At 41.8% G+C, this 18877-nt stretch overlaps 1 protein-coding gene across 6 annotated transcripts in view; it reads left to right on the top strand.

Moving 5' to 3' along the window:
* GATB (glutamyl-tRNA amidotransferase subunit B) overlaps positions 1 to 17323 on the top strand; it is a 48170-nt gene extending 30847 nt beyond the window's left edge. The window contains exons 9-14 of one of the 6 annotated variants that reach the window (XR_011337358.1): positions 917 to 1106; positions 7912 to 8048; positions 8463 to 8541; positions 12832 to 13072; positions 14041 to 14175; positions 16714 to 16853. Coding sequence is in view for 5 of the 6 variants with exons in the window: in XM_069855712.1 (XP_069711813.1) it covers positions 917 to 1106; positions 7912 to 8048; positions 8463 to 8541; positions 14041 to 14175; positions 16150 to 16195; positions 16714 to 16976 (850 nt within the window). In the remaining variant the exon portion in view is untranslated. The other 5 variants (XM_069855713.1, XM_069855712.1, XM_069855715.1 and 2 more) reach the window with 5 other exon arrangements.
* Positions 17324 to 18877: the final 1554 nt, after the last annotated feature.

Below are 18877 nucleotides of genomic sequence, written 5' to 3'. Positions count from 1 at the left end.
AGTCATCATTTTCTGAGTTCCTTGTTATGGTAGGGGCTGGCATGAGGCTTATATAACAAGACTGATTTGCACAAATACAAAAAAAAACTAATGAAAACCTAGACTGTGCTGGTGAGACTAAGGTATTTCAAATAAAGACCAGAAAGAGTATTCCTAGTGTTAAGATTATGGTCAGTATTAAACTGTTTTTCAGATGTTTTTGAAACTTACTGCAGCACATATAATACATTCAACTTAAAATCTGTGTTGAAGCAGATTTGAAATAGGAATTATTATAGTAACTGTTAAGGGTGCCCTATGTCCTTTATTCTAATATTTTTGAACCCCTCATTTGATCATGTAAAAGTGAAGTTTCTGCTTCAGTCACAGATATTAGAGTGGTTTGAATTGGCTTTCTCTTCAAGGGAGCCTTTTGTTCTGTGATGGCATCCTGCTGAGCACAGTACCTTTGCTTTTAGCACAGCATGAGATTTTATCAAGATTCTTGAAGTTAGTCTGGAAAAGGTTGCAACCTGCCCAGATCACTCCTGACGGTTGGTGTCAATCCAGATTTTTCCATGCCAGTCCACTCCTGTTTTGTTCAGGTCCGTGAGTCATGCTCGATGCTAGAAGGAATGGGTTGTTTCCATGTTGGTTATTATTGATATTTTTTGTTATCCTTTTATATGTGGAAGTGTTTTAATTACCCCTTTTCTATCATCGACTCGTTGACAATCAGCAGCAAATATTCAAAGAAAGAAAATAGGGGCAACGGTTTAGGGGCTGATACCTTATTACTTAACAGTGATATACAAAATCATGGATTTTTAATATTTTATTTGGTTGAAATAGTAATAAATTTTCCAGGTAAGCATAGACTTGTGATATAAATTTTATTTCTTATTGTTTAGCTGTGACTGAAAATAATTTTCACTAGGTTCATGCCAGAGCCAAACCTTCCTCCATTGATTCTGTATGATGCTAAATCTCTGCCAGCTAATATGAATCATCAGCAAGTGGTAAATATTGATTGGATTCGTGAGAGACTTCCTGACCTCCCCAGTGTGAAGAGAGCAAAGCTTGTTGAACAGTACGAGATTCTTCCTGAACACAGCTTCACCTTATTGGTAGGTGTATTGATCAAGTCCTAAAATAAACCTGGAAACTTCAAAGTTTTTTAAAAAAAAAATTATTTACAAGTGTCATATTAACCAGCTGTCTGTTCTCATGGATGTTTTTTAGTTGCAAATATGTCCAATGTGTGCTTTGTACCCCAGAGCCATATACATGGGATGCTGGGGAAAAAAATCCACACACAGTGTTTCTCATGCAAGGTGGAGTCAAATAACTATTATGTGATATTGATCTTGTCTGTCTGCCCATGGATGCAGCCGTTACTGATTGCAACAAATGTACAACTTCCTGCTGACAAATCCTTGTCTCCAGGTGCCTGCTCTTGTCTTCAGGTCTGGTACAAGGCTGGGCACATTGTTAGTATTTAACAAATTAATAGATGTGTTTTCCTGAGTGCAGAAGCGAAACCCAAAGTTTAAATCTTTCAGCTTCACCTGCCCCAACTGATCTGTCTTCAGTGTGATTCATGGGTAAATACACAGAACAGCTGTACATCAACTTTGACTTCACAATGCAATTTACCAGGGATAGCTTCAGAACAGGGAGTGAGAAAGAAAAGGGTGTGACCCATATAGACATAAGTAAGGAAGAGACAGCAAAATCTCATGACTTCCGAAAGTATTCTAAAGGACTTTGAGCTGCTTAAATACAAACTGCATCATCTCTGTTTGCCAGTGATATCTTGGGGAAGGGGGAGCGGGGGTGTTACACTCCCAAGATTAGATATTGCACTTAGCCAGTTAGCTAGGGCACTGTCCTGCTTTGGTTACCTCTGTGACTGGTGGAGACAGAAGGAAAAAGAGTGGAACCGTAAGTGTTTTAAATTGTCCTCTGGAGGAGTTCCTTTCCTTTGACTATAAATGGAGGGCGCACAGTGCACCTAACTTAACTACCTAATATCCCTCCTTTGTGCGTCTGCAATTTAATACACTTAACAGAAGCTGGTTATGCGGGAAAAAAACAGTTCTTTCTTCTGAAGAAAGCTGTTAAGAAAACTGCTTTTATGGAGGTGGTGTGCCATTTTAGTGAGTTGCAGATCTTTTCCTGTTTGGTTGGCAGGTGATTCATAAATCTTGTCAAAGTCATGAGGCTGCAGTGATAGCTTGAAAAGCTGTCAGTAGTTCATATCTTTCTATTTCATTGTATCAGCTGGAAAATGTGGGTTTTGCAGCTGGTATTCCTGGCCATGCATGCATTTTTTCACATCAACATGTTTCCCACGTATTAAAAAGAGAAGAGCTCAGAAGGGTAGACAGGTCCTGAACCCTTTTTTCTTCTTCTCCCCTTCTGTGGTGGCTTGACCCCAGCCAGCTGCTAAGCACCACAGCTCCTTGCTCATTTCACTTGCCAGTGGGACAGGGAAGAGAACAGGAAGAGCAAAAGTGAGAAGACTTGTGCTTTGAGATAAAGATGAAGGAAAAAGGAAGATAAAAACCCCAAAGTTATGCAAATGCAATCACTCACCACCTCCCACAAGTAAACTGATGTGTAGCTGTTCTCCAGCCAATGGCAATGATTACCTCCCCCAAAACCCCCGTCCCTCAGTTTTCCTTGTTGAGCAAGGCGTTATGGAATCATAGAATAGTTTGGGTTGGAAGGGACCTTAAAAATCATCTAGTTCCAGTCCCCCTGCGATGGGCAGGTTCACCTCCTACTAGATAAGGCTGCTCAAGGCCCCATCCAACCTGGCCTTGAAGACTTATGGCATGGAATATCCCCTTGGTCAGTTTGGGTTAGCTGTCCAGGTTGTGTCCCTGCCCAACTTTGTGCCCACCCTGGGCCCACTTGCTGTGCGGGGCAGAGTAGGGGAAAAGAGAAAGTACTGCCCAGCAGTAGCCAGAACACCAGTGTGTTGTCAGCACTGTGTTAGTCACAAATCCAAAACACAGCACCCTGCAGGCTGCTCATAAGAAAATAAACTCCATTCCAGCCAGACTCCGTACATCCACTCCTTTTTTTGGCATCAGCCCACCTGTGCATTTCAATTTCGCTGGTATTGATGGCTTCTGCTGTGTCATTTTTGCTGCCTCTATCAAGTAGCCCTATATATATGCCTCATCAACTGCCCCTTCTTTCCAGCTGTACTCTGAAATCTACTGTTGCCTTTGCTTTCTCCTTTTTAACTTATTTTCCTTTTTGCAACGTGTAAGACAATTAATGAGCTCCAAGTGGAAATTCAGGATACAGCTTGTAATAGGATAATGCATCCATTTGAATGCATGAAGTGAATGCATTCTTCGTTGCAGGTCTTCTTTTATTGTGCATTAGAATGTCAGCATGTATATTCTCCATAAAAGTTGCTTGCCTGTTCACTGAGAGACTAGTTAACCTTAATTCGTCTAAAAATGCTATGTCCATTGCTGTGTTAAGCTTACATCAGAAGTTGCAGAAGATTGCTGATAGGGCCAGATGCACAAACCTAACAAGCGTTCTTTCAGGTTAGAGTGCCCATGAGTGCTCATTAAATAAATGGCACTGGTAGAGGGATGACTCTAAAATGCAAAATTTCTGTTCTGCCTCTACTTCTTAGAGAAAAACAAAATTATGTGCAAAAGTTGTAATAAAACAATACCGTACTTCAGCATGTACACACTGCAGTACTGAGAATCTGAGACTCCTGCTTTGCCCAGTTACAAGATGTACTAAAATGGAAGGAGAGCATTACCTATCAATATCTTTATATCTGGAATTTCTTAATTATAAACTACTACATTTTTTACAGTTTCGTATAGATTGCAAAAAAAATAAAAAGAGTTTCTGATTTTCTTCATGTAGAACCCTTCTTCCTTGTAAAGATACAATTCTTTGAGCCACATAGACTTCATGGTGTTTGGGTACTCAATTTCTGCATGCAGTTTCTACTTTGCTCTGAAAACTGGTAGGCTGGTCAATAAGGATCTCTTGACAACTTTGCCAGTTACAGCATTATGATATTTTTGGTTTGGTTCCTGGTGAGTAAAAAAAATAGACAAAGACATATGGCATAAAAATAGCATAGACATTAATAGGACATTTTGCTTTTAAAAAGCATGCTGAAGTCTGGGGAGGTCCAACTGAAAAATAGTTCTGTCATCACAGTACAGCATTAGAGAAAAGCAACCTGCTTTGCTTCTCATCTGAATTCCCAAGTCTTCCTGTACGTTTACTCTCCCCTGCTTACTGAGATAAAAGTGGCAGTTCCACTTGGGCTTTGGCTTATTCCTCTTACAATTACATTGGTGAATCCTTTGAACAGTCAAAAGTAGGATATTGTACAAGCTGGTTTTGACCATTTTGTTTATGATGTGTTGTCCTCATGTGTGTTGGTGTACAGGTGACTTTATGCTTATTTTTAGAACTTAAATAATTCTATAAGAAGCTGTAGGAAAAAGGTTTTAACTTCTCTTTGCCTTCTCTGCTTGTCTGCTTTAATAGGCAAGAGTTTCTGGTTTTTTTCCCCTATCCTGCACATTCTGCAGCAGTCGTTACCTCACAGTTGGCTATTTTGGGAACTGTGATGGTGAAAATTGGAATAAGAAAGCAGAAAATGACATTTTATTTGTGAACATCAATGTAATTTTCTTCTTCAGTTCTTTTGGAAACATTATGGGTCTTTAAAATCACAAGTTTGCATTACAGACCCAGTATCTCTACAGAGTGTACCCATACATTATTTTGTAAAATAATGTGCTTTGTAAAATTATGTATTATTTTGTAAAATAATGTATTGTTTTAAACTTGTTTAAAAAGCATCTGAAATCACTCCACCACTAGTTTTTTTGACATCTCAGTGCCATTAAGTGGTCGTTTTAAACCATATTTAAGAAAGAAATTTTCATCTGGTTGAAATATTGATGTGCCAGATTTCATGCCAGTGAGACTCTAATGAATAAGTTACAGCGTATCTGGTGCATAACAGGAGCACCAAGTGGCCCTTGGTCACAAACATGATGCTGCAATTCCAGCTTTCTGGTTTTTCTTCTGTGAAGATTAAAATACATTATTCAGAATGAAGTGAGAACAGTCAGTTAGCATTCCTGTAAACCAGCATACTAGAGCATGTGCTTTTCAGCTCAGGTCTATTGCATGGGGCAGGTGTGTGTGTTCTGGTATTTGGAGTGAGTTTGGCATGAAGAAAGTTGGCCAAAATGCAGAACAAATTAAAGTCAAGTTCAAGTAGTACAGCATCTAGAAATTAAAGCTAATCAAGTTATGCTTGCCTTTTTCTAAAATGGCAAGAAAATAAAGAAAATGCTTCATTTCTGTCTATCATTTTGATGTTTTGACATTCTGCTCTATTCATTTCAGTTTGTCGTTTCTTGATTTTCCTATTCTGGCAACAAAAAATGACAGTCACTTTAAAAAACCTAAAACAGAATGCAAAGGAATTTGGAGGGATTATGTCTGAGTTTATGTGCAGAAGTAGCGAGTGTGGGTTTTGGTACCTGGTACCATATGTAACTCTGAGGATTCCTGACCTTTTCTCCTTTTGCTGCCTGGAAATCATCTGATTAAAATGTGAAGGCTGGATATGTTTGTCCAGGTCTAGGACAACTCTCTGTGGCAAGCTGTCCATGGGACACCTCTGCATGGCTGACTGCACAGGAACAAATCTGTGTGGGGAGCCCCAAGCACCTGGCAGCGAGTGGTCCAACAGATGCTGCCGGTCCTCCCCTCCCAGCACACACTGAGCTCCGCAAAGCCCTTGAACATCGGTGGGGCCTCTTGCCAGGCACTCAGGACTGCCCACATAGAGTTGTCCCCACAGAGAGTTGGCTGTGCAGAGGTGTTCTGTGGAGAGCTGGCCATTACAGAGAGTTGACCATGGAGAACTGTCCCTTTCCACATTTGTCCTTGATTTTCAGAGGTCTGGCAGCAGTGTCAGATTCAACTCCATCCAGGCTGTTGGTGTCCAGAAATCTGAATGTGCCCACTGATAGAGATACACTGTCTAGCCTATACATAGTGAAAGTGTGGATGTGATGCCTCCGAGTTGTGTACCCTGCATTCAGACACGTGGCATTTGCAGACATTGTTTTCATGTGCATAATATTGCAGCTAGACCTACTCTGTCTGTTTGTAAAACATTCTGCAGTATGTGCAAAGAAACCAGTATTTATACATGCTCACTTTTTCCTACCTAAATTGGGCAGATGTTTTTGTGGAAGGGAACCTGCTGTTTAAATAATCAGTGTTTGTTTGTGCTGAGGTGAATTAGGAAGAGTACAGTATTTAGTAATGCATCATTTTAGTAATTCCAGTTAACACACACACAGTTTTTAATCAAGTTTACTGTATTTTGTTAATCGCATCATTCCCTTACTGTTTTTTTAAGCCTAATTTGTTCCTTGTAGTCTGTTTAGCCTTAGATTTTACATTGTTTGATTACTAAGTAACTGCTAGTGAAATTTGTAAGAACACTGGAAAAGCGAGCTGTGTCTGTGTTTATTAGATAAATAGGGGGAGTTACAAGATTTATCTTGGTTCGCAAAAGATCTCAGTGGCTTTCCTAGGCTGAGAACCTGGTTTCTTTGCTCATTGTCTGTCAGAAAAGGGGATGGGTCTGATTTTTGTCACACCAGTTTTACAGTACATCAACCATTAATCTAAGTACATTTTGTTCTGTTTCACAGAACGGAGAGCAGTAGTCTGCAATCTTCTCAAAAGCCATACATCATTACCAATGACAAATGTGGTATATAGAGCTGTTGGAAGTTTGTATTGTGGAAGTTTTGAGGAGGAAATTTTAAAATTCTGTATTGCTATGGTGATAAATTGCTTTTAAAAACAAGGGCAAGTGAGTGTTTTGATGGGATATATTTGAGTAGAAAAGTCAGGCTTTGGTTTTGTGGGTACCTGCACCCCTTTTTGCTCAGAGCTGTTCAGAGATCTGGCTGCAATCAGTGTGTGCTTTGAAAATGTTTTTGCTGTGATGACGTATGCTTAGAATAGCTTCTTGGCTGTCTCTAAACTGTTACCTCTCAGAACTTCTGAGAGCTGGCTTGTCCTCTGCATTTATGCCATGCACTGCAGAAGTCCAGTGACATGCTAGGCTTGAATTCCTCCTTGAAAAGGTAGGAGCTGCCACTTGATATCTCTTCAACCTAATGAGTTCTGTGGAACAGTCAAAGATCCATCAGTACCTTGATGACAAACAGCACAGCATTAAACAGGCTGCACAGTATCTCTTCTTCTAAAAACAATCTCACATTTCTCTTAGGCTATAAACTGAACTGTCATTGCCTTCTGAGCATTTTGGGTGCTGTGGAAAAGCTTACAGCTTCTCTGAAAAAAACCCTAGAAAAGTAGAACCTTGCTTCTTACAGTGTGACTTTTCCATATCATTGCAAGGTGAATGCAAGCTAAACATTCCTTCTATCCAAAATAAGTAGAAGTGACTGCACGATCAAGAGTGAAATACCTGTAGACAATTTTGAGAAAAAACTCTTCTTGGTAAAAGGTAGTATGGCAGCCTGTTAGATGGCAGCATTATATTTTCTAACATTATACATATTTAAAGCACAGGAGATGAGAAAGCCTCTCCCCCAATGCTAATTTTAGGGAGGAATTAAGGAAAAAAGATCACATTTTTATTGGAAGTTCCTTTGAAACAGGCTGACAGATAAGTCGTCTGTGCCCACTTGAGATGTATCAGCATTTGTTTGTTCTTAATAAAATTACTCTGAAGTCTTGTGTCTTTACAATGAATTCACAAAACCAAATTAACTTTAGGACTGAGTATTTGTACTCCAAATGTAACTTTATAATTAAATATGTTTCCAGTCTGGTATCTTTTTGATGCATTTAACTTTTCTTAAGCAGAATGAAGAAGGATTAACAGTATTCTTTGAAAATGTGGTAAAACAGACCCAGATGAAGCCAAGAAAAGTCATTGGCTGGATTCTGAATGACTTACTTAGTTATTTGAAACAGCGTTCCCTTACAGTAAAGGAAAGGTGAGGCTTCTTGATTATTACAGTGGTGAAACAAAAGTGATCCATTTCTCATGTACTGTGAATAGTATTTTGTCAGTCCATTGCACACTTCTGCTTCAGTTATCAACTGTGAAGTCTGTTATACTAGGTAGTACTGTGTAGGCCTTGATGCTGTCACGCTGAATGGAGTTAACCAAACAGCTTGCAGAGGAGAGGGCCATGGAGATAAGAGTAGTTATTGGAGTCGTCCTTCTTTGGAATGTGACAATGGTAGGGCATAGTCTGACAGTCAATACCAAACCTGAATGTAGTGCATCATGAGGAAAAATACTAGCTTGTCAAGTTGAATTGTGTGATCTTTAGGCAAGTAACAGTAACATAGATGTATTTCTCTACCTTTTTCTCTGAGGTAACTTCTGCACTCTTTTTCCATAGCCCAGTCAGTTCTTTTCTCCTGGCTGACCTTCTGAACCTTGTAGAAAAAAAAGAAATTTCTGCAGCAGCAGCAAAGCAAGTAAGTACCGTTGCAATTTTACTGTACTTCAAATCTGTGGCTGCTGACTCCATTTCTAATCAGTGTGTAGCGATACATGAGTTGCTTTAAGAGAAAATTAGAGTGTTAATGAAAGATAAATATTGTATCCACCATATACATATAATAGATGAAAATGCCTTGTGTGTATACAATTTTACAGACACATCTGCATCTTCAGTGTTAGAACAATACACAAGCCAAACAGTAGATTTAAGCAGTGTGAACAGAAGTCAGTTAAAGAAATCCTCCTTCTGAACAGGCTGGACACTAGATCTGTTTCACAGTTTGAGTCAGACTTCAGTTGAAGGTCAGTGGGTGTTAATCCATGGCTTGCAGTTAAGCTGAGAGTATCAGTTACTAGATACTAAGGGACAGTAGGGTCTATGTTTCCAAGCTTTAGCATGTGGAAAAGGATATAATTCACCTGAGTGTAGCCACAAAAAGACTACTACTGCTTGTTGTACCCCTGAGGCAAAAGTGGAGAGGTCTGGCCTTTCTTCTATCCTTGCTGCTTTGAGCAAGTGCTGTTATGGACCTCTCGAGCAAGTACTAATGGTGTAAACTAGTTTCTCCCTCTTTGTATATATCCACTTGTTTAGGACAGTCTGAAAACTAAGCTCTTGATGATTTGTATCTAAAATTGTGAGCTGCTTATTGATGGGTGTGGTGACTGCAGTGCCTGTAGACAAAATCTGGAGGGTTTTGTGATTGGGAATAATCTGTCATTCACCTTAAATTGTTGCGGGCTTATTTATGTAGGATGTGTTGTCTTTTCAGATGAATTATTATCGTCTAGATAAGTACATCATAAGACCGCTTCTTCTCAGGTGTTTGTCAATGAAACTGTTAATGAAGTTATTTAACTTGCAATGAAGATATTTAACTTGCCTTGTCTGCTTTCAAGGTTTTAACTCTCTGAAACACACAATGTAGGTTTCCATTTTTCTGGCATATGTTGATATAATCCAGGTACAACTTTGGAATTGTATTGAAGTCCATTCACTTCTATTTGCATGATTATAAACCAAGTGTAACTGCTGCAAATGTGGCCTCTACCCTACTTGGAGACAGTTAAACTTCCTGGTGTGTTGTTTTCTTTTTTTGGAGATGCTTGTGGTTCTTAAAATTAAGTTGTTCTTGTTAGTCTGCTTCTTTGAATAGCCAGCTGCATATGACAGGCATCATAGATAAAGATTTAAGTGCCTAACTTTCAGGCATATTCTTTCGAAAATTTTGGATTGGAAAAGCAAAAGCTTCAAAAAGGAGGTAAAGTATTAATAGGAAAAGCATTGGAATGCAGAGCTGTTCTGTGCCTGTGGGGTAATGGCACACCCATTGGTTTGGTGTCTGCATCTGAAAGGGAAGCTTCAGAACTCCAGTCTTGGCTTTGTCGTGGAGGAAGACACAGGCTACTAATGCTCTTCTAGGGGAGTTTCTTGCTTTGTGATATATTTGTGTGCCAGCACTTCTGACAGGTTAGGAAATGTCAAGAATTTCAGAGGTACTTTTCTTGTTTAATTACCAGCTCCATGTAATGTGAATGTTGTCCTCAGTGTTCTGAAACTGGACACAGAGAAATAACAGCACCCGTTGCCATCACTGAGTGATGCTATCAAACTGCAGAAACCTTGCCACATTTAGAAAAGTATTCTAGTAGCCTGGATGTCAGAAGAATAACAAGTGTTTATAGCAGTTCTCAGCAGTAGGCAGAGATACTGGGTGGCCTGAGGGCAGGAAGGGCTATATATACACAACAGCAGATGAATTGCAGCTCTTGGGGTGGGGGAGAATAAACTGCAGCAGCAGAGACAGATCCAACAAGAGAGGATGGAAGGGTCCATCCATAAACTTGCAGACGTGCATATGCACACATGCTTGCTGTAGGAAGCTGTTAGCAGTTTAAAATTTTTAAGAGTTTTTGTGTTTGGTCTTTGCTGTATAAGGCACTAAAATACATGCAGATAAAAGCTGCAAGCACTGATTGTAGACACAGAACACTGTATGGTAGGATGCATATGCCAAGGAAGGGGTGCTGTGTGCTTACATAATTACCACTTAGGTAATTACAGAGCTTATGCCTAACTTGCCATCAAATATAGCATGCTATGTATCCTCCAGAGGTCTCCGAAGCTGTTTGTCTGATGTGCATGGGGAAGCAGCTCTGCCCCTGTGCAGGGCTAGAGTGTGTTCTAGATGAGGTGACCTGCACAGGCACATGCTGTGGCCCACTCGAGAGGCACCATTTTGAAGCCCACAGTGGGAGGTGCTGGTGCTGCTCACGCACAGCTGAAACCACTTTGATGGCAAGTATGCACAAGATGGGGCCTCGGTCCCCATTGGCGAGGCTGGCAGGGAGTACGTATCTGGCACAAGGGACCTGCCTTTGAGTTACGGCTTTGTGGGAGGAGGTTGAATCCTGGGCCAGGGAAGCAGAAACTTGCCCCTGCTGTCAAGAGTTGTGCTGGAGCACCTCTGTGTGGACACCCTTGTCACGCATTCACTGGGGATCTGTAGCAGGGTGTGGAGCCGAGCAGACCCCAGGTCTTGTTTGCTTCTGCAGTTGCATAGGTCACCCGCACAGTAATAACTTCAACAGAGCTACTTGGCAACCCTACTTTAAAGCAGATAGCAGGGAAATGAGTACAGTACACAAACCTAAACAGAACCATCTGCTTTGACAATTACGGCTGTACCATCTGGAGGACTGGACCCAGGCTGCCCTTCATTTTTGCCAGAGGCTGAGGGACAGCTGCCAGACATCAAGGCTTCCATCACTGGAAAGGAGAGATGCCCACAGGACTGACTCAAGTGGTACTGCCTGCTGCTCCCCTCCCTCTCTCCCTTGGCAGTACATCACTGCAGATAGGGTTTCCAGTTGAAGTGTTCTCAGGCACAACAGTCAGCTGACACGTTCACCAGTTGCAAAATGTTTGATATGATGCCCATGGCAGCCCGACATGTAAGTCCTGATTAATTCATTTTGACCAATGGTTTGCTGCTATGCCTGTGTAGGTAGAGAACGCAAAACATCATTAAAATCTAATCACGCCCAGACAGGAATCAATAGTAGAAACTACAGAGATTTCAGTTATGGAAATGAGGCCTGAGATTCTCGTTTTGGCTCTGGAGACTTCACTATTTGATCCTCCTGTTCTGATGCAGGCAGTTTGTGTAAATGAATTGAAATATTTTTTTAAACTGCTTTCTTTAGATTCATACTCTTTGCCAAGAGGAGAAACACGTTCTTAAAAGTGCATCTTTGACAGGTCTTGGCCACACCTCTCTCTGCTTTCCCACATACCTGTAAACAAGTAAGGGCCTTGATAACATTATTGCTCTACTAGGGAAGTGGAGGTGCTTGTTACAAATTAAAAAGTACACATGATGCAGATGTCACAGGGAAAATCTGGTGCCTTCAAGGTTTCTAATGGGCAAACTTTTCTCAGTGCCAGGAGAAGTTTGGCACAGGAATAGCTGGAAATCAGAGCTGGATCTCTTGACTGTCAAGCTGTCCTGCCTCTGATCTAAGTCAGCCTGATGTATGAATTGCTCCTGGGTAATTCTGCCACGGTCGGCTGCTTAGATTTTGTTTGTTGCAGATTTTCCCCTCCTGCAGCCCATGGAATCCTGCTTGAATACATACCGGTCCTAAAAATCACATCTGCCTTTTTCAGGAAGAGCAGTATGGCTTATTTATTGTCCAGCTTCTGATTTGTGCAGTGCTTCAGGCTCTTCATAGAGCTTTCCTAGTGTCTGTGCTGGGAGAAGATGACAGGGCTTCTTCTGAGGGGTGACATACTGTCCCAGTGCCTCAGGCAGTCTCTGGGAGAGAAAACTTCCTGCCTGGTCCCTCAGGAGAAGGAAAGAGGGCACCGCCTGGGGCAGCAGTGGAGTGCGACAAAAAAAGGCAAGTGGCTGTCCACAGGACAAATCTCTGGTGGATGTTTTTCTAGAGGTATTCCAGGAAGCACTGGCACAATGATTTTTAAGTACTGCACTGGAAGAAAGGTCTTGCAGAAGACAGCATATACTGCACTGATCTATTCAGATATAAACAGCTAAAAGATGTACTTACAGCGGTTGTAACTCTGGCTGCTTATCAGTGAGTTTAATAATGTGATCCGCCTTTAACCCTCATACAGGGGAAAAACAAGATGCAGCTGCCACAATACAGCTCCGTATCATTATCCTCTCTCAAGGTCTCCAGCAGAGTGATAGGATCCATAAAAAGCTTTGGGTTACCTGTGGCAAACAAATCTTCTCTTGCAGGAATTGTGTCAACATATGGTACTTAAATACCTGTTGTGGCTACAAAATTGTTTCACTGAGGGTCTTTTGCACCAGAAAATTCTTTGTGCTGAAGAAAACTGCTGGGTAGTTGAGGAACCATCCCACATGGGATACCATCCCATAATTTTTCCTAGGTTGTCTTGCTGCTCTGTTAATTATTTAACATGCAGTTTGAATGCCCCTTCTCATCTCCCCGTCCCAGCCTCTTCTTCATCCTACAGTATTTAATCCTGAAATTCTGATGTGACATCTATTTCCATATTGGTACACAGCAGTGGCCCAAACGTACAATTACACTTTCAGCTCAGGATGAAGCACAGGCAGCTGTTTTAATAACGGTTTTCTTTCTCTCCTCCCCCAGCTCTGAAATAAGAGCAAAGGGAATACAGAAAATGACTGCCCAAGGAAATTGGTTTTTTCTAAATGTTCTCTTCTCTCAAGCTTATTCCAGGGCAATAGCCCTGCTACAGTGTAGGAAAACTCACTAGCATTAGCAAGTGATTATTCCAGAGCCTGGGGTTGGCCTGGCATTCCAGTACTTGGAGGTGCTGCAGAGGTGGGCTAGAGATGCTGCATTCATTCTGCTCGGCACTATTTTTCTAGTGCCTTGTCACACGTATCCTCGTTACAGGTTGCTGATGAGGACGGGTAATGGGATGAGTTACCTGGGATTGGACTTGGTACAATAGTCAGCTAATCATCAGTTCCCCAGGCAGAGACATTGCTCATGGAAATGCTGCTCCCAGGCAGCTCTTGTGGATAAGGCGAGACGAGCACAACTGCTGCCAGGGGAGCAGCCAGTGGCAGTCTCTGCTGTGGTGCCCCCTGCTCCCAGCAAGGTACCCAGGGGCTGTGCTTGGCAAACTTCTTTGAAAAGGAATGGTCGCTGGCAGCAGCAGGCAGCTGCCAGCACTGCGGTTGGATGAAGAGCAGGGGTTGCACACCATTAACCTGTACTCATTCAGTCAGTGAAAATGCTTTGTCTTATCGCAGGATAAAGAAAAGGAGGGAGAGTACAGGAGCTCTTTCAGAGAGGCACAAGATGACATCTTGAGTTTGTTCACATTTAGACAATCTGCTTTTGCTTTAACTGAAATCTGTCTTCTTGGATCAACCACTGAAATACTGCATGTAAACAACATTGCTAAGTCAAGACACTGACCTTCACTACTCACTGTGATTTTTCAGGTGCTTGCGGAATTGTGGAAGGGAGAAGGGAAGACTCCTCTTGAAATTGTTAAAGAAAAGAAACTTGAACTGATACAGGATCAAAAAGAGCTTGAACAGATCTGCCAGCTGGTGATTGATGGACATGAAAATGAGGTGATTATGATGGTGCTGGGAAGCTTGTGCACTCTGGCAGTCTGTGCCACTGAAAAGGGGGTTTAAATGGCCTCTCTGGTTGTTTTTTTTTCCTTTTGATTGGCATTTGAGCTGTAGAGCCAGCATAGGAGCGGTCAAGCTGCTGCTGAGGTATTATCAGGCTTTTCCTCTCCTTTCTTATTTTATTAAGTGGGTTTTTTTGAAGTTGAAGCTTACACAAAATGATCAGAAGAAATCGCCAGTCTGGCTAATGTGCTAAGTCATTTTGAGAGATCATAAAAATTTAATGCAGGAAAGCAAAACTGTGGGGCCCTGTCCCTCTTCAGCTAGTCTGCCATTAACCTGACCTGGCCACCTGGCCACATAACTCTTGATTTTTTTGTCATCTGTTGCAGTATGAGGGCAATGCTGTTAAACTGTTCTGAAGCTGGAGACTGAAGTTAGCTCCAGTGAGGCATATATTAGTGATGGAAACACAGGCTGTATCAAAGGCTGGCAAGGCAAAAATTATACTTGCATCTGTCTTTTCTCCATGTCTGTCTCCCTCCGCTGCCAGAGAGATGAGTCTAGCTGGCTCTCCTGCCTGACAATGTCTGTAGAGTGGGGAGGAGCTGCACGCTCGTGGCAGTGATAGCTGTAGCCCCAGAGCTGCTGTCCACTCTGCTGTTCTGCTGCTGGGCTGTGGCAGCAGCACAAATGCTGCAGTAGGAAAGATGGGGTTTTGGCTCTTCCCTCTCTCCTTTGAAGGACACACAGCAGCCTGTGTTGCTTATCAGTCTAACAAGGTCTGAGCTGGGAAAAAGGAAAAACAACCTTGTTGATCATGAAGGGGGAATAATGGAAAGGGATCTTAGCAGAGTCTAAAATCTACTTATAAAAAGCAAAACGAAAACATGTGCTTCTATGTTCTCTGGAGTGGAAACGTAAAAGCAGAAGTGAACAGCACACTTCTAATATAAACATTGTCTGATACATTTGCCGTTTGGAAAAAAACATTAACATCTTTTGAGAACAATACCACCCACCCCAGATCTCACTGGGGGATGCGAACAGCTCTGCAAGAGCTTTTGGTAAAAGAAAATAAGCTTGCAGTAGGTCGGCGTGACCTCCATCAGACTGACTCATTTGCAGAGCCTGATAAAAGTGCTGCTGTATTTTCAGACTGGCATGGAAGCACAAGTGTGGATAGGAAGAATATTAGAACCGATTGGGAAGTGCAGAAGCTGAAGGTCCATAACTAAACTCCTATTTCAATAATAATGTTTTCTCTGAGAATATAATTCTGCTCGTTTTCCACTGTTTTAGTCAAATGCAGTAGAATGGCCTCAGTTCCCTACTTTTTCCAGGTGATCCTTTGCCAAGGAAAAGCTGCCTTGGAGGCCTGTAATTCACTGCTTGAAATTGCTGTGAGAGCTTACCTCATGAAGTAGTGTTAGCTAAGTACTTAACCGGGATAAAAATAACCAAGTATGCTGTGCTTTTGGGTAGTAACTTTCTTTGAAACAGACTGACTTGCAAACAGTTACTCCAGCCAGCACTGAGCTCGTCATGAAAATGCAGTGTCTGGGTTGTACCTCACTCTGCCTCAGACAGGTAATCTCTAGCAGATAGAAGTAATGAGCCCTTTCCATATTGTGACGTTACAGAGAAGATTTTAGGCTGCCAGTAATTCGGATACTGTAATGAGTAGCAATATTTGCATTTGCGCTTCATATTGGCACAGTTGGTGGTTCATATGTTCACAAACCTTCCCTTAATATCTGTAAATATGACATCCTGTTTAAGTGAAGCTATGGTGTTTTGCCCAGCGACACTGACAATGCAGAGAACATCTTCTCTGCCACACAAACAACATGAAGGCCAGATGCTTGTCTTAGCAGCAGCATCTCCTTTAGGAATGCCCAAAAGTGACATTTCTGATGCTTTTTCAATGTCTTTTCTTAGCTTCTAAATATAGCCCTTGATGTTTTGCAGGTGGATGAATCAAAAACTGGCTGTCTGATAGGAGGCCATATTTCTGGTCAGTTCATTAATTCCTATGTTGCAGAGGATTCCTTGCGGAGAGGAAATAATGTGCTGTTTGGTACAAAAGCACCTACGTCTGTGCTTGAAGGACCTCGCAAATATTATCAAACAGATTGTGATTCGATGCAAATTATTTGATAGAATTAAACGTATCAAGTAACAAGGGAGATCCTATCAGCAAGAGAATTCCATCTAATTTTTCTGGCTCTTTTCCAGGAAGTTGCTGTTCAAATTGCAGACACTGTTAAAAATCTAAAAATGTTTTCTGACTTTTTCAATAAGAGCTCTTTCTATGAGTTGTCAGGCCCTGCTGCTGTAGGGACTGTTGTCTCAGGGGAGCACAGCAGGAACTTATTGCAAAGCTGAAGGCAGTTTTTATAAATAACACCTTAGCCCAAAAAATAGTATCTACCCCAGTGGTCCAAAGGACAGAAATATTCCTACCTTGGCTGTGAGTGAAGATGCCTGCTTTTTCTCTAATGGCAGTGTCTATTTTTTTTTATTTCTTTAAAGGTTATGGCGACAAAGGCAGGAAATCAAAAAGTTCTAAACAAGTTAATTGGCCTGGTACAAAGAGAAACCCATGGACGCTCCAATCCTGTTCTGGTGAAGCAATTATTAGAGAAGAAGCTGTCCGAGTAGTCACAAGAGAAAACCACCCAAGTGTCTACAGAAAACGCATGCTTGGCTCTGTCTGGTTTACTGCAAACGAACTTTGGTGCCTCCACATGCAGCACTGGGATTATTGGTTATTTTCAAGCAGCACTATGTCCTAGCCTTCCCCAGATGCATCACCCAAAGGCAGAGGAGCAAAAGAATAGCAGGCGATGATACAGTTATTTGCATCTCCCTTGTGATGGTGTGGCATTTGGAAATGCAATTTCCACGCAGCCATGAGAAACAAATTCCCAGGGGTGCCCATGAGTATGCAGAGAGCTTAGTGCTGTATTGGTTAATTTTGTAATAAAGCACATGTAAACTCAGCTTTTCCAGCTGCCTTCTTGTGGGAAAAGATTCACAAATCTTCAATGCAGAATGTGGTGGTGCACACTAATGTGCTCACACTTACAGTCAATTACCTGTAACAGTGATTAAAACACCTAATTAAAGCACTAAGTGACAAGACCGCGTTGTGCCTCCATGCCTAGCAGAAGGGAAAAAAGTGTCCATTGCTGTTGTTTTTCCCGGTTTCTGATGGATGGGGAAAAGATGAAGTCCATAGTTGCCTAAGTAAGTGTCTGAGGCTAGTGCCACAAACAGAGGTTAAAGTGCCTACCTCTAAGAATTAGTATCCAATTCTTTCCTCGCTGCCTTGTTTTTCCTGCCCAAACACCTGCTTTTTCCCACTGGCAGCTCTTCCAGTTCTGACAAGAACCTAACAAATAGATGCCCGAGTCCTTCTGAGGGCTGCAACCCGTTTTGGCCTGAGGTTCAATATAGCTGACATGCTTCTGTCAGTGCTGCACACCCCACAGCAGAACATGCAGTTCCTTTCTCTTGTGCAGTAGCTCAGTGAAAGGACCCTTTGCTCCAATTTGTAGGTTTTTTTTCCTCTGCTGACAGGAACTTGACCGTGTGTTACAAATGCCCAGGGCTGCGTGCTTCTCTGGCTCAGGGCATTCTGCTGTCACCTGGAACTGCAGTGCTTTGTGGAAGAAATAGAACACGCTGTTGGCTTATCAAAACTGAGCAGGATTCAGCTGGCTTCCAGAGTCTGCTTCACGGTTTAATCCTACTGAGTGTTTTTCATAACTTCCATTTTTCAGCTCCTAGCTTTAAATACCCACTGAAAGCCAGAGTCCTAGAGTGAACTTCCCAGTCCCAACCCACTTTAGCGGATCAAACCATTAACAGGAAACGCAAGTAGAGGCAGCCTATCAAATTAACATTTGTTAGGGAAAGAAATCCCACTTAGTAGCAGGGGTTTGCAGTTCTTAAATCCCTTCTGGTGGCTGGTGAGCTGTACCTTTTAAAGACTACATTAATCTCAGCCCTTGGAGATACCTTTCAGAACTGTTCTTTAGGATGTGCCTGCAGGGCACACAGTTGTCACAGAAGCACAGCAGGTGCAGCCCTAGGACTTCAGTCACCTTTTGCAAATGTGGTGCTTGAAACGCTGGTTCAGACAGGTTGATGGCTTGTTCTCATGAGTAGTTGTGCTGGTGTGGGTCACAAGGAGACTGAGGTACAAACCGATTCAGAGGTCAAGTGTGAACTCTTAATTAGAATGGGGAAAAAAGCAGTGATTTTCAAACACATTTAACAAATAAAATGTATACCCTTTAGTCACATAAAAATAACTTTACAATTCAGAAGCCATAGAGCTGACAAAAAGCAGTGCCATGGTTGCAGTCAAAACCTGTGACCCTTCAAAAAAAAAAATAAAATCCCAACCCCAAACCTCCAAAAAATCCCAAACCCCAGGCCAGCCCCTCCCAGGATTTTCATGTAACCTGACCTTCACACAAAGGCTTTTACTGTCACCTTCATGTCATGAGCAAAAAGCACCATTTTCACTTACACCGGTGCAAGTTTTCAGATAGGTGTTCAGTCAGTAAAGTTTTAGATTATACAGCCAACTTCATATAGGCACAAGGGCTTCTGCATTCAGTTTAGAAAAACACAATTGTTTCCAAAAGGTGCTCCTCCAAAGTGCACGGTGTTTGTTGCACAACTT

This window comes from Phaenicophaeus curvirostris, chromosome 4 (assembly GCF_032191515.1).
Source record: "Phaenicophaeus curvirostris isolate KB17595 chromosome 4, BPBGC_Pcur_1.0, whole genome shotgun sequence".
Lineage (NCBI taxonomy): Eukaryota > Metazoa > Chordata > Aves > Cuculiformes > Cuculidae > Phaenicophaeus > Phaenicophaeus curvirostris.
Note: the sequence above shows the minus strand (reverse complement) of the source record. Positions and strands in the feature narration are given on the sequence as shown.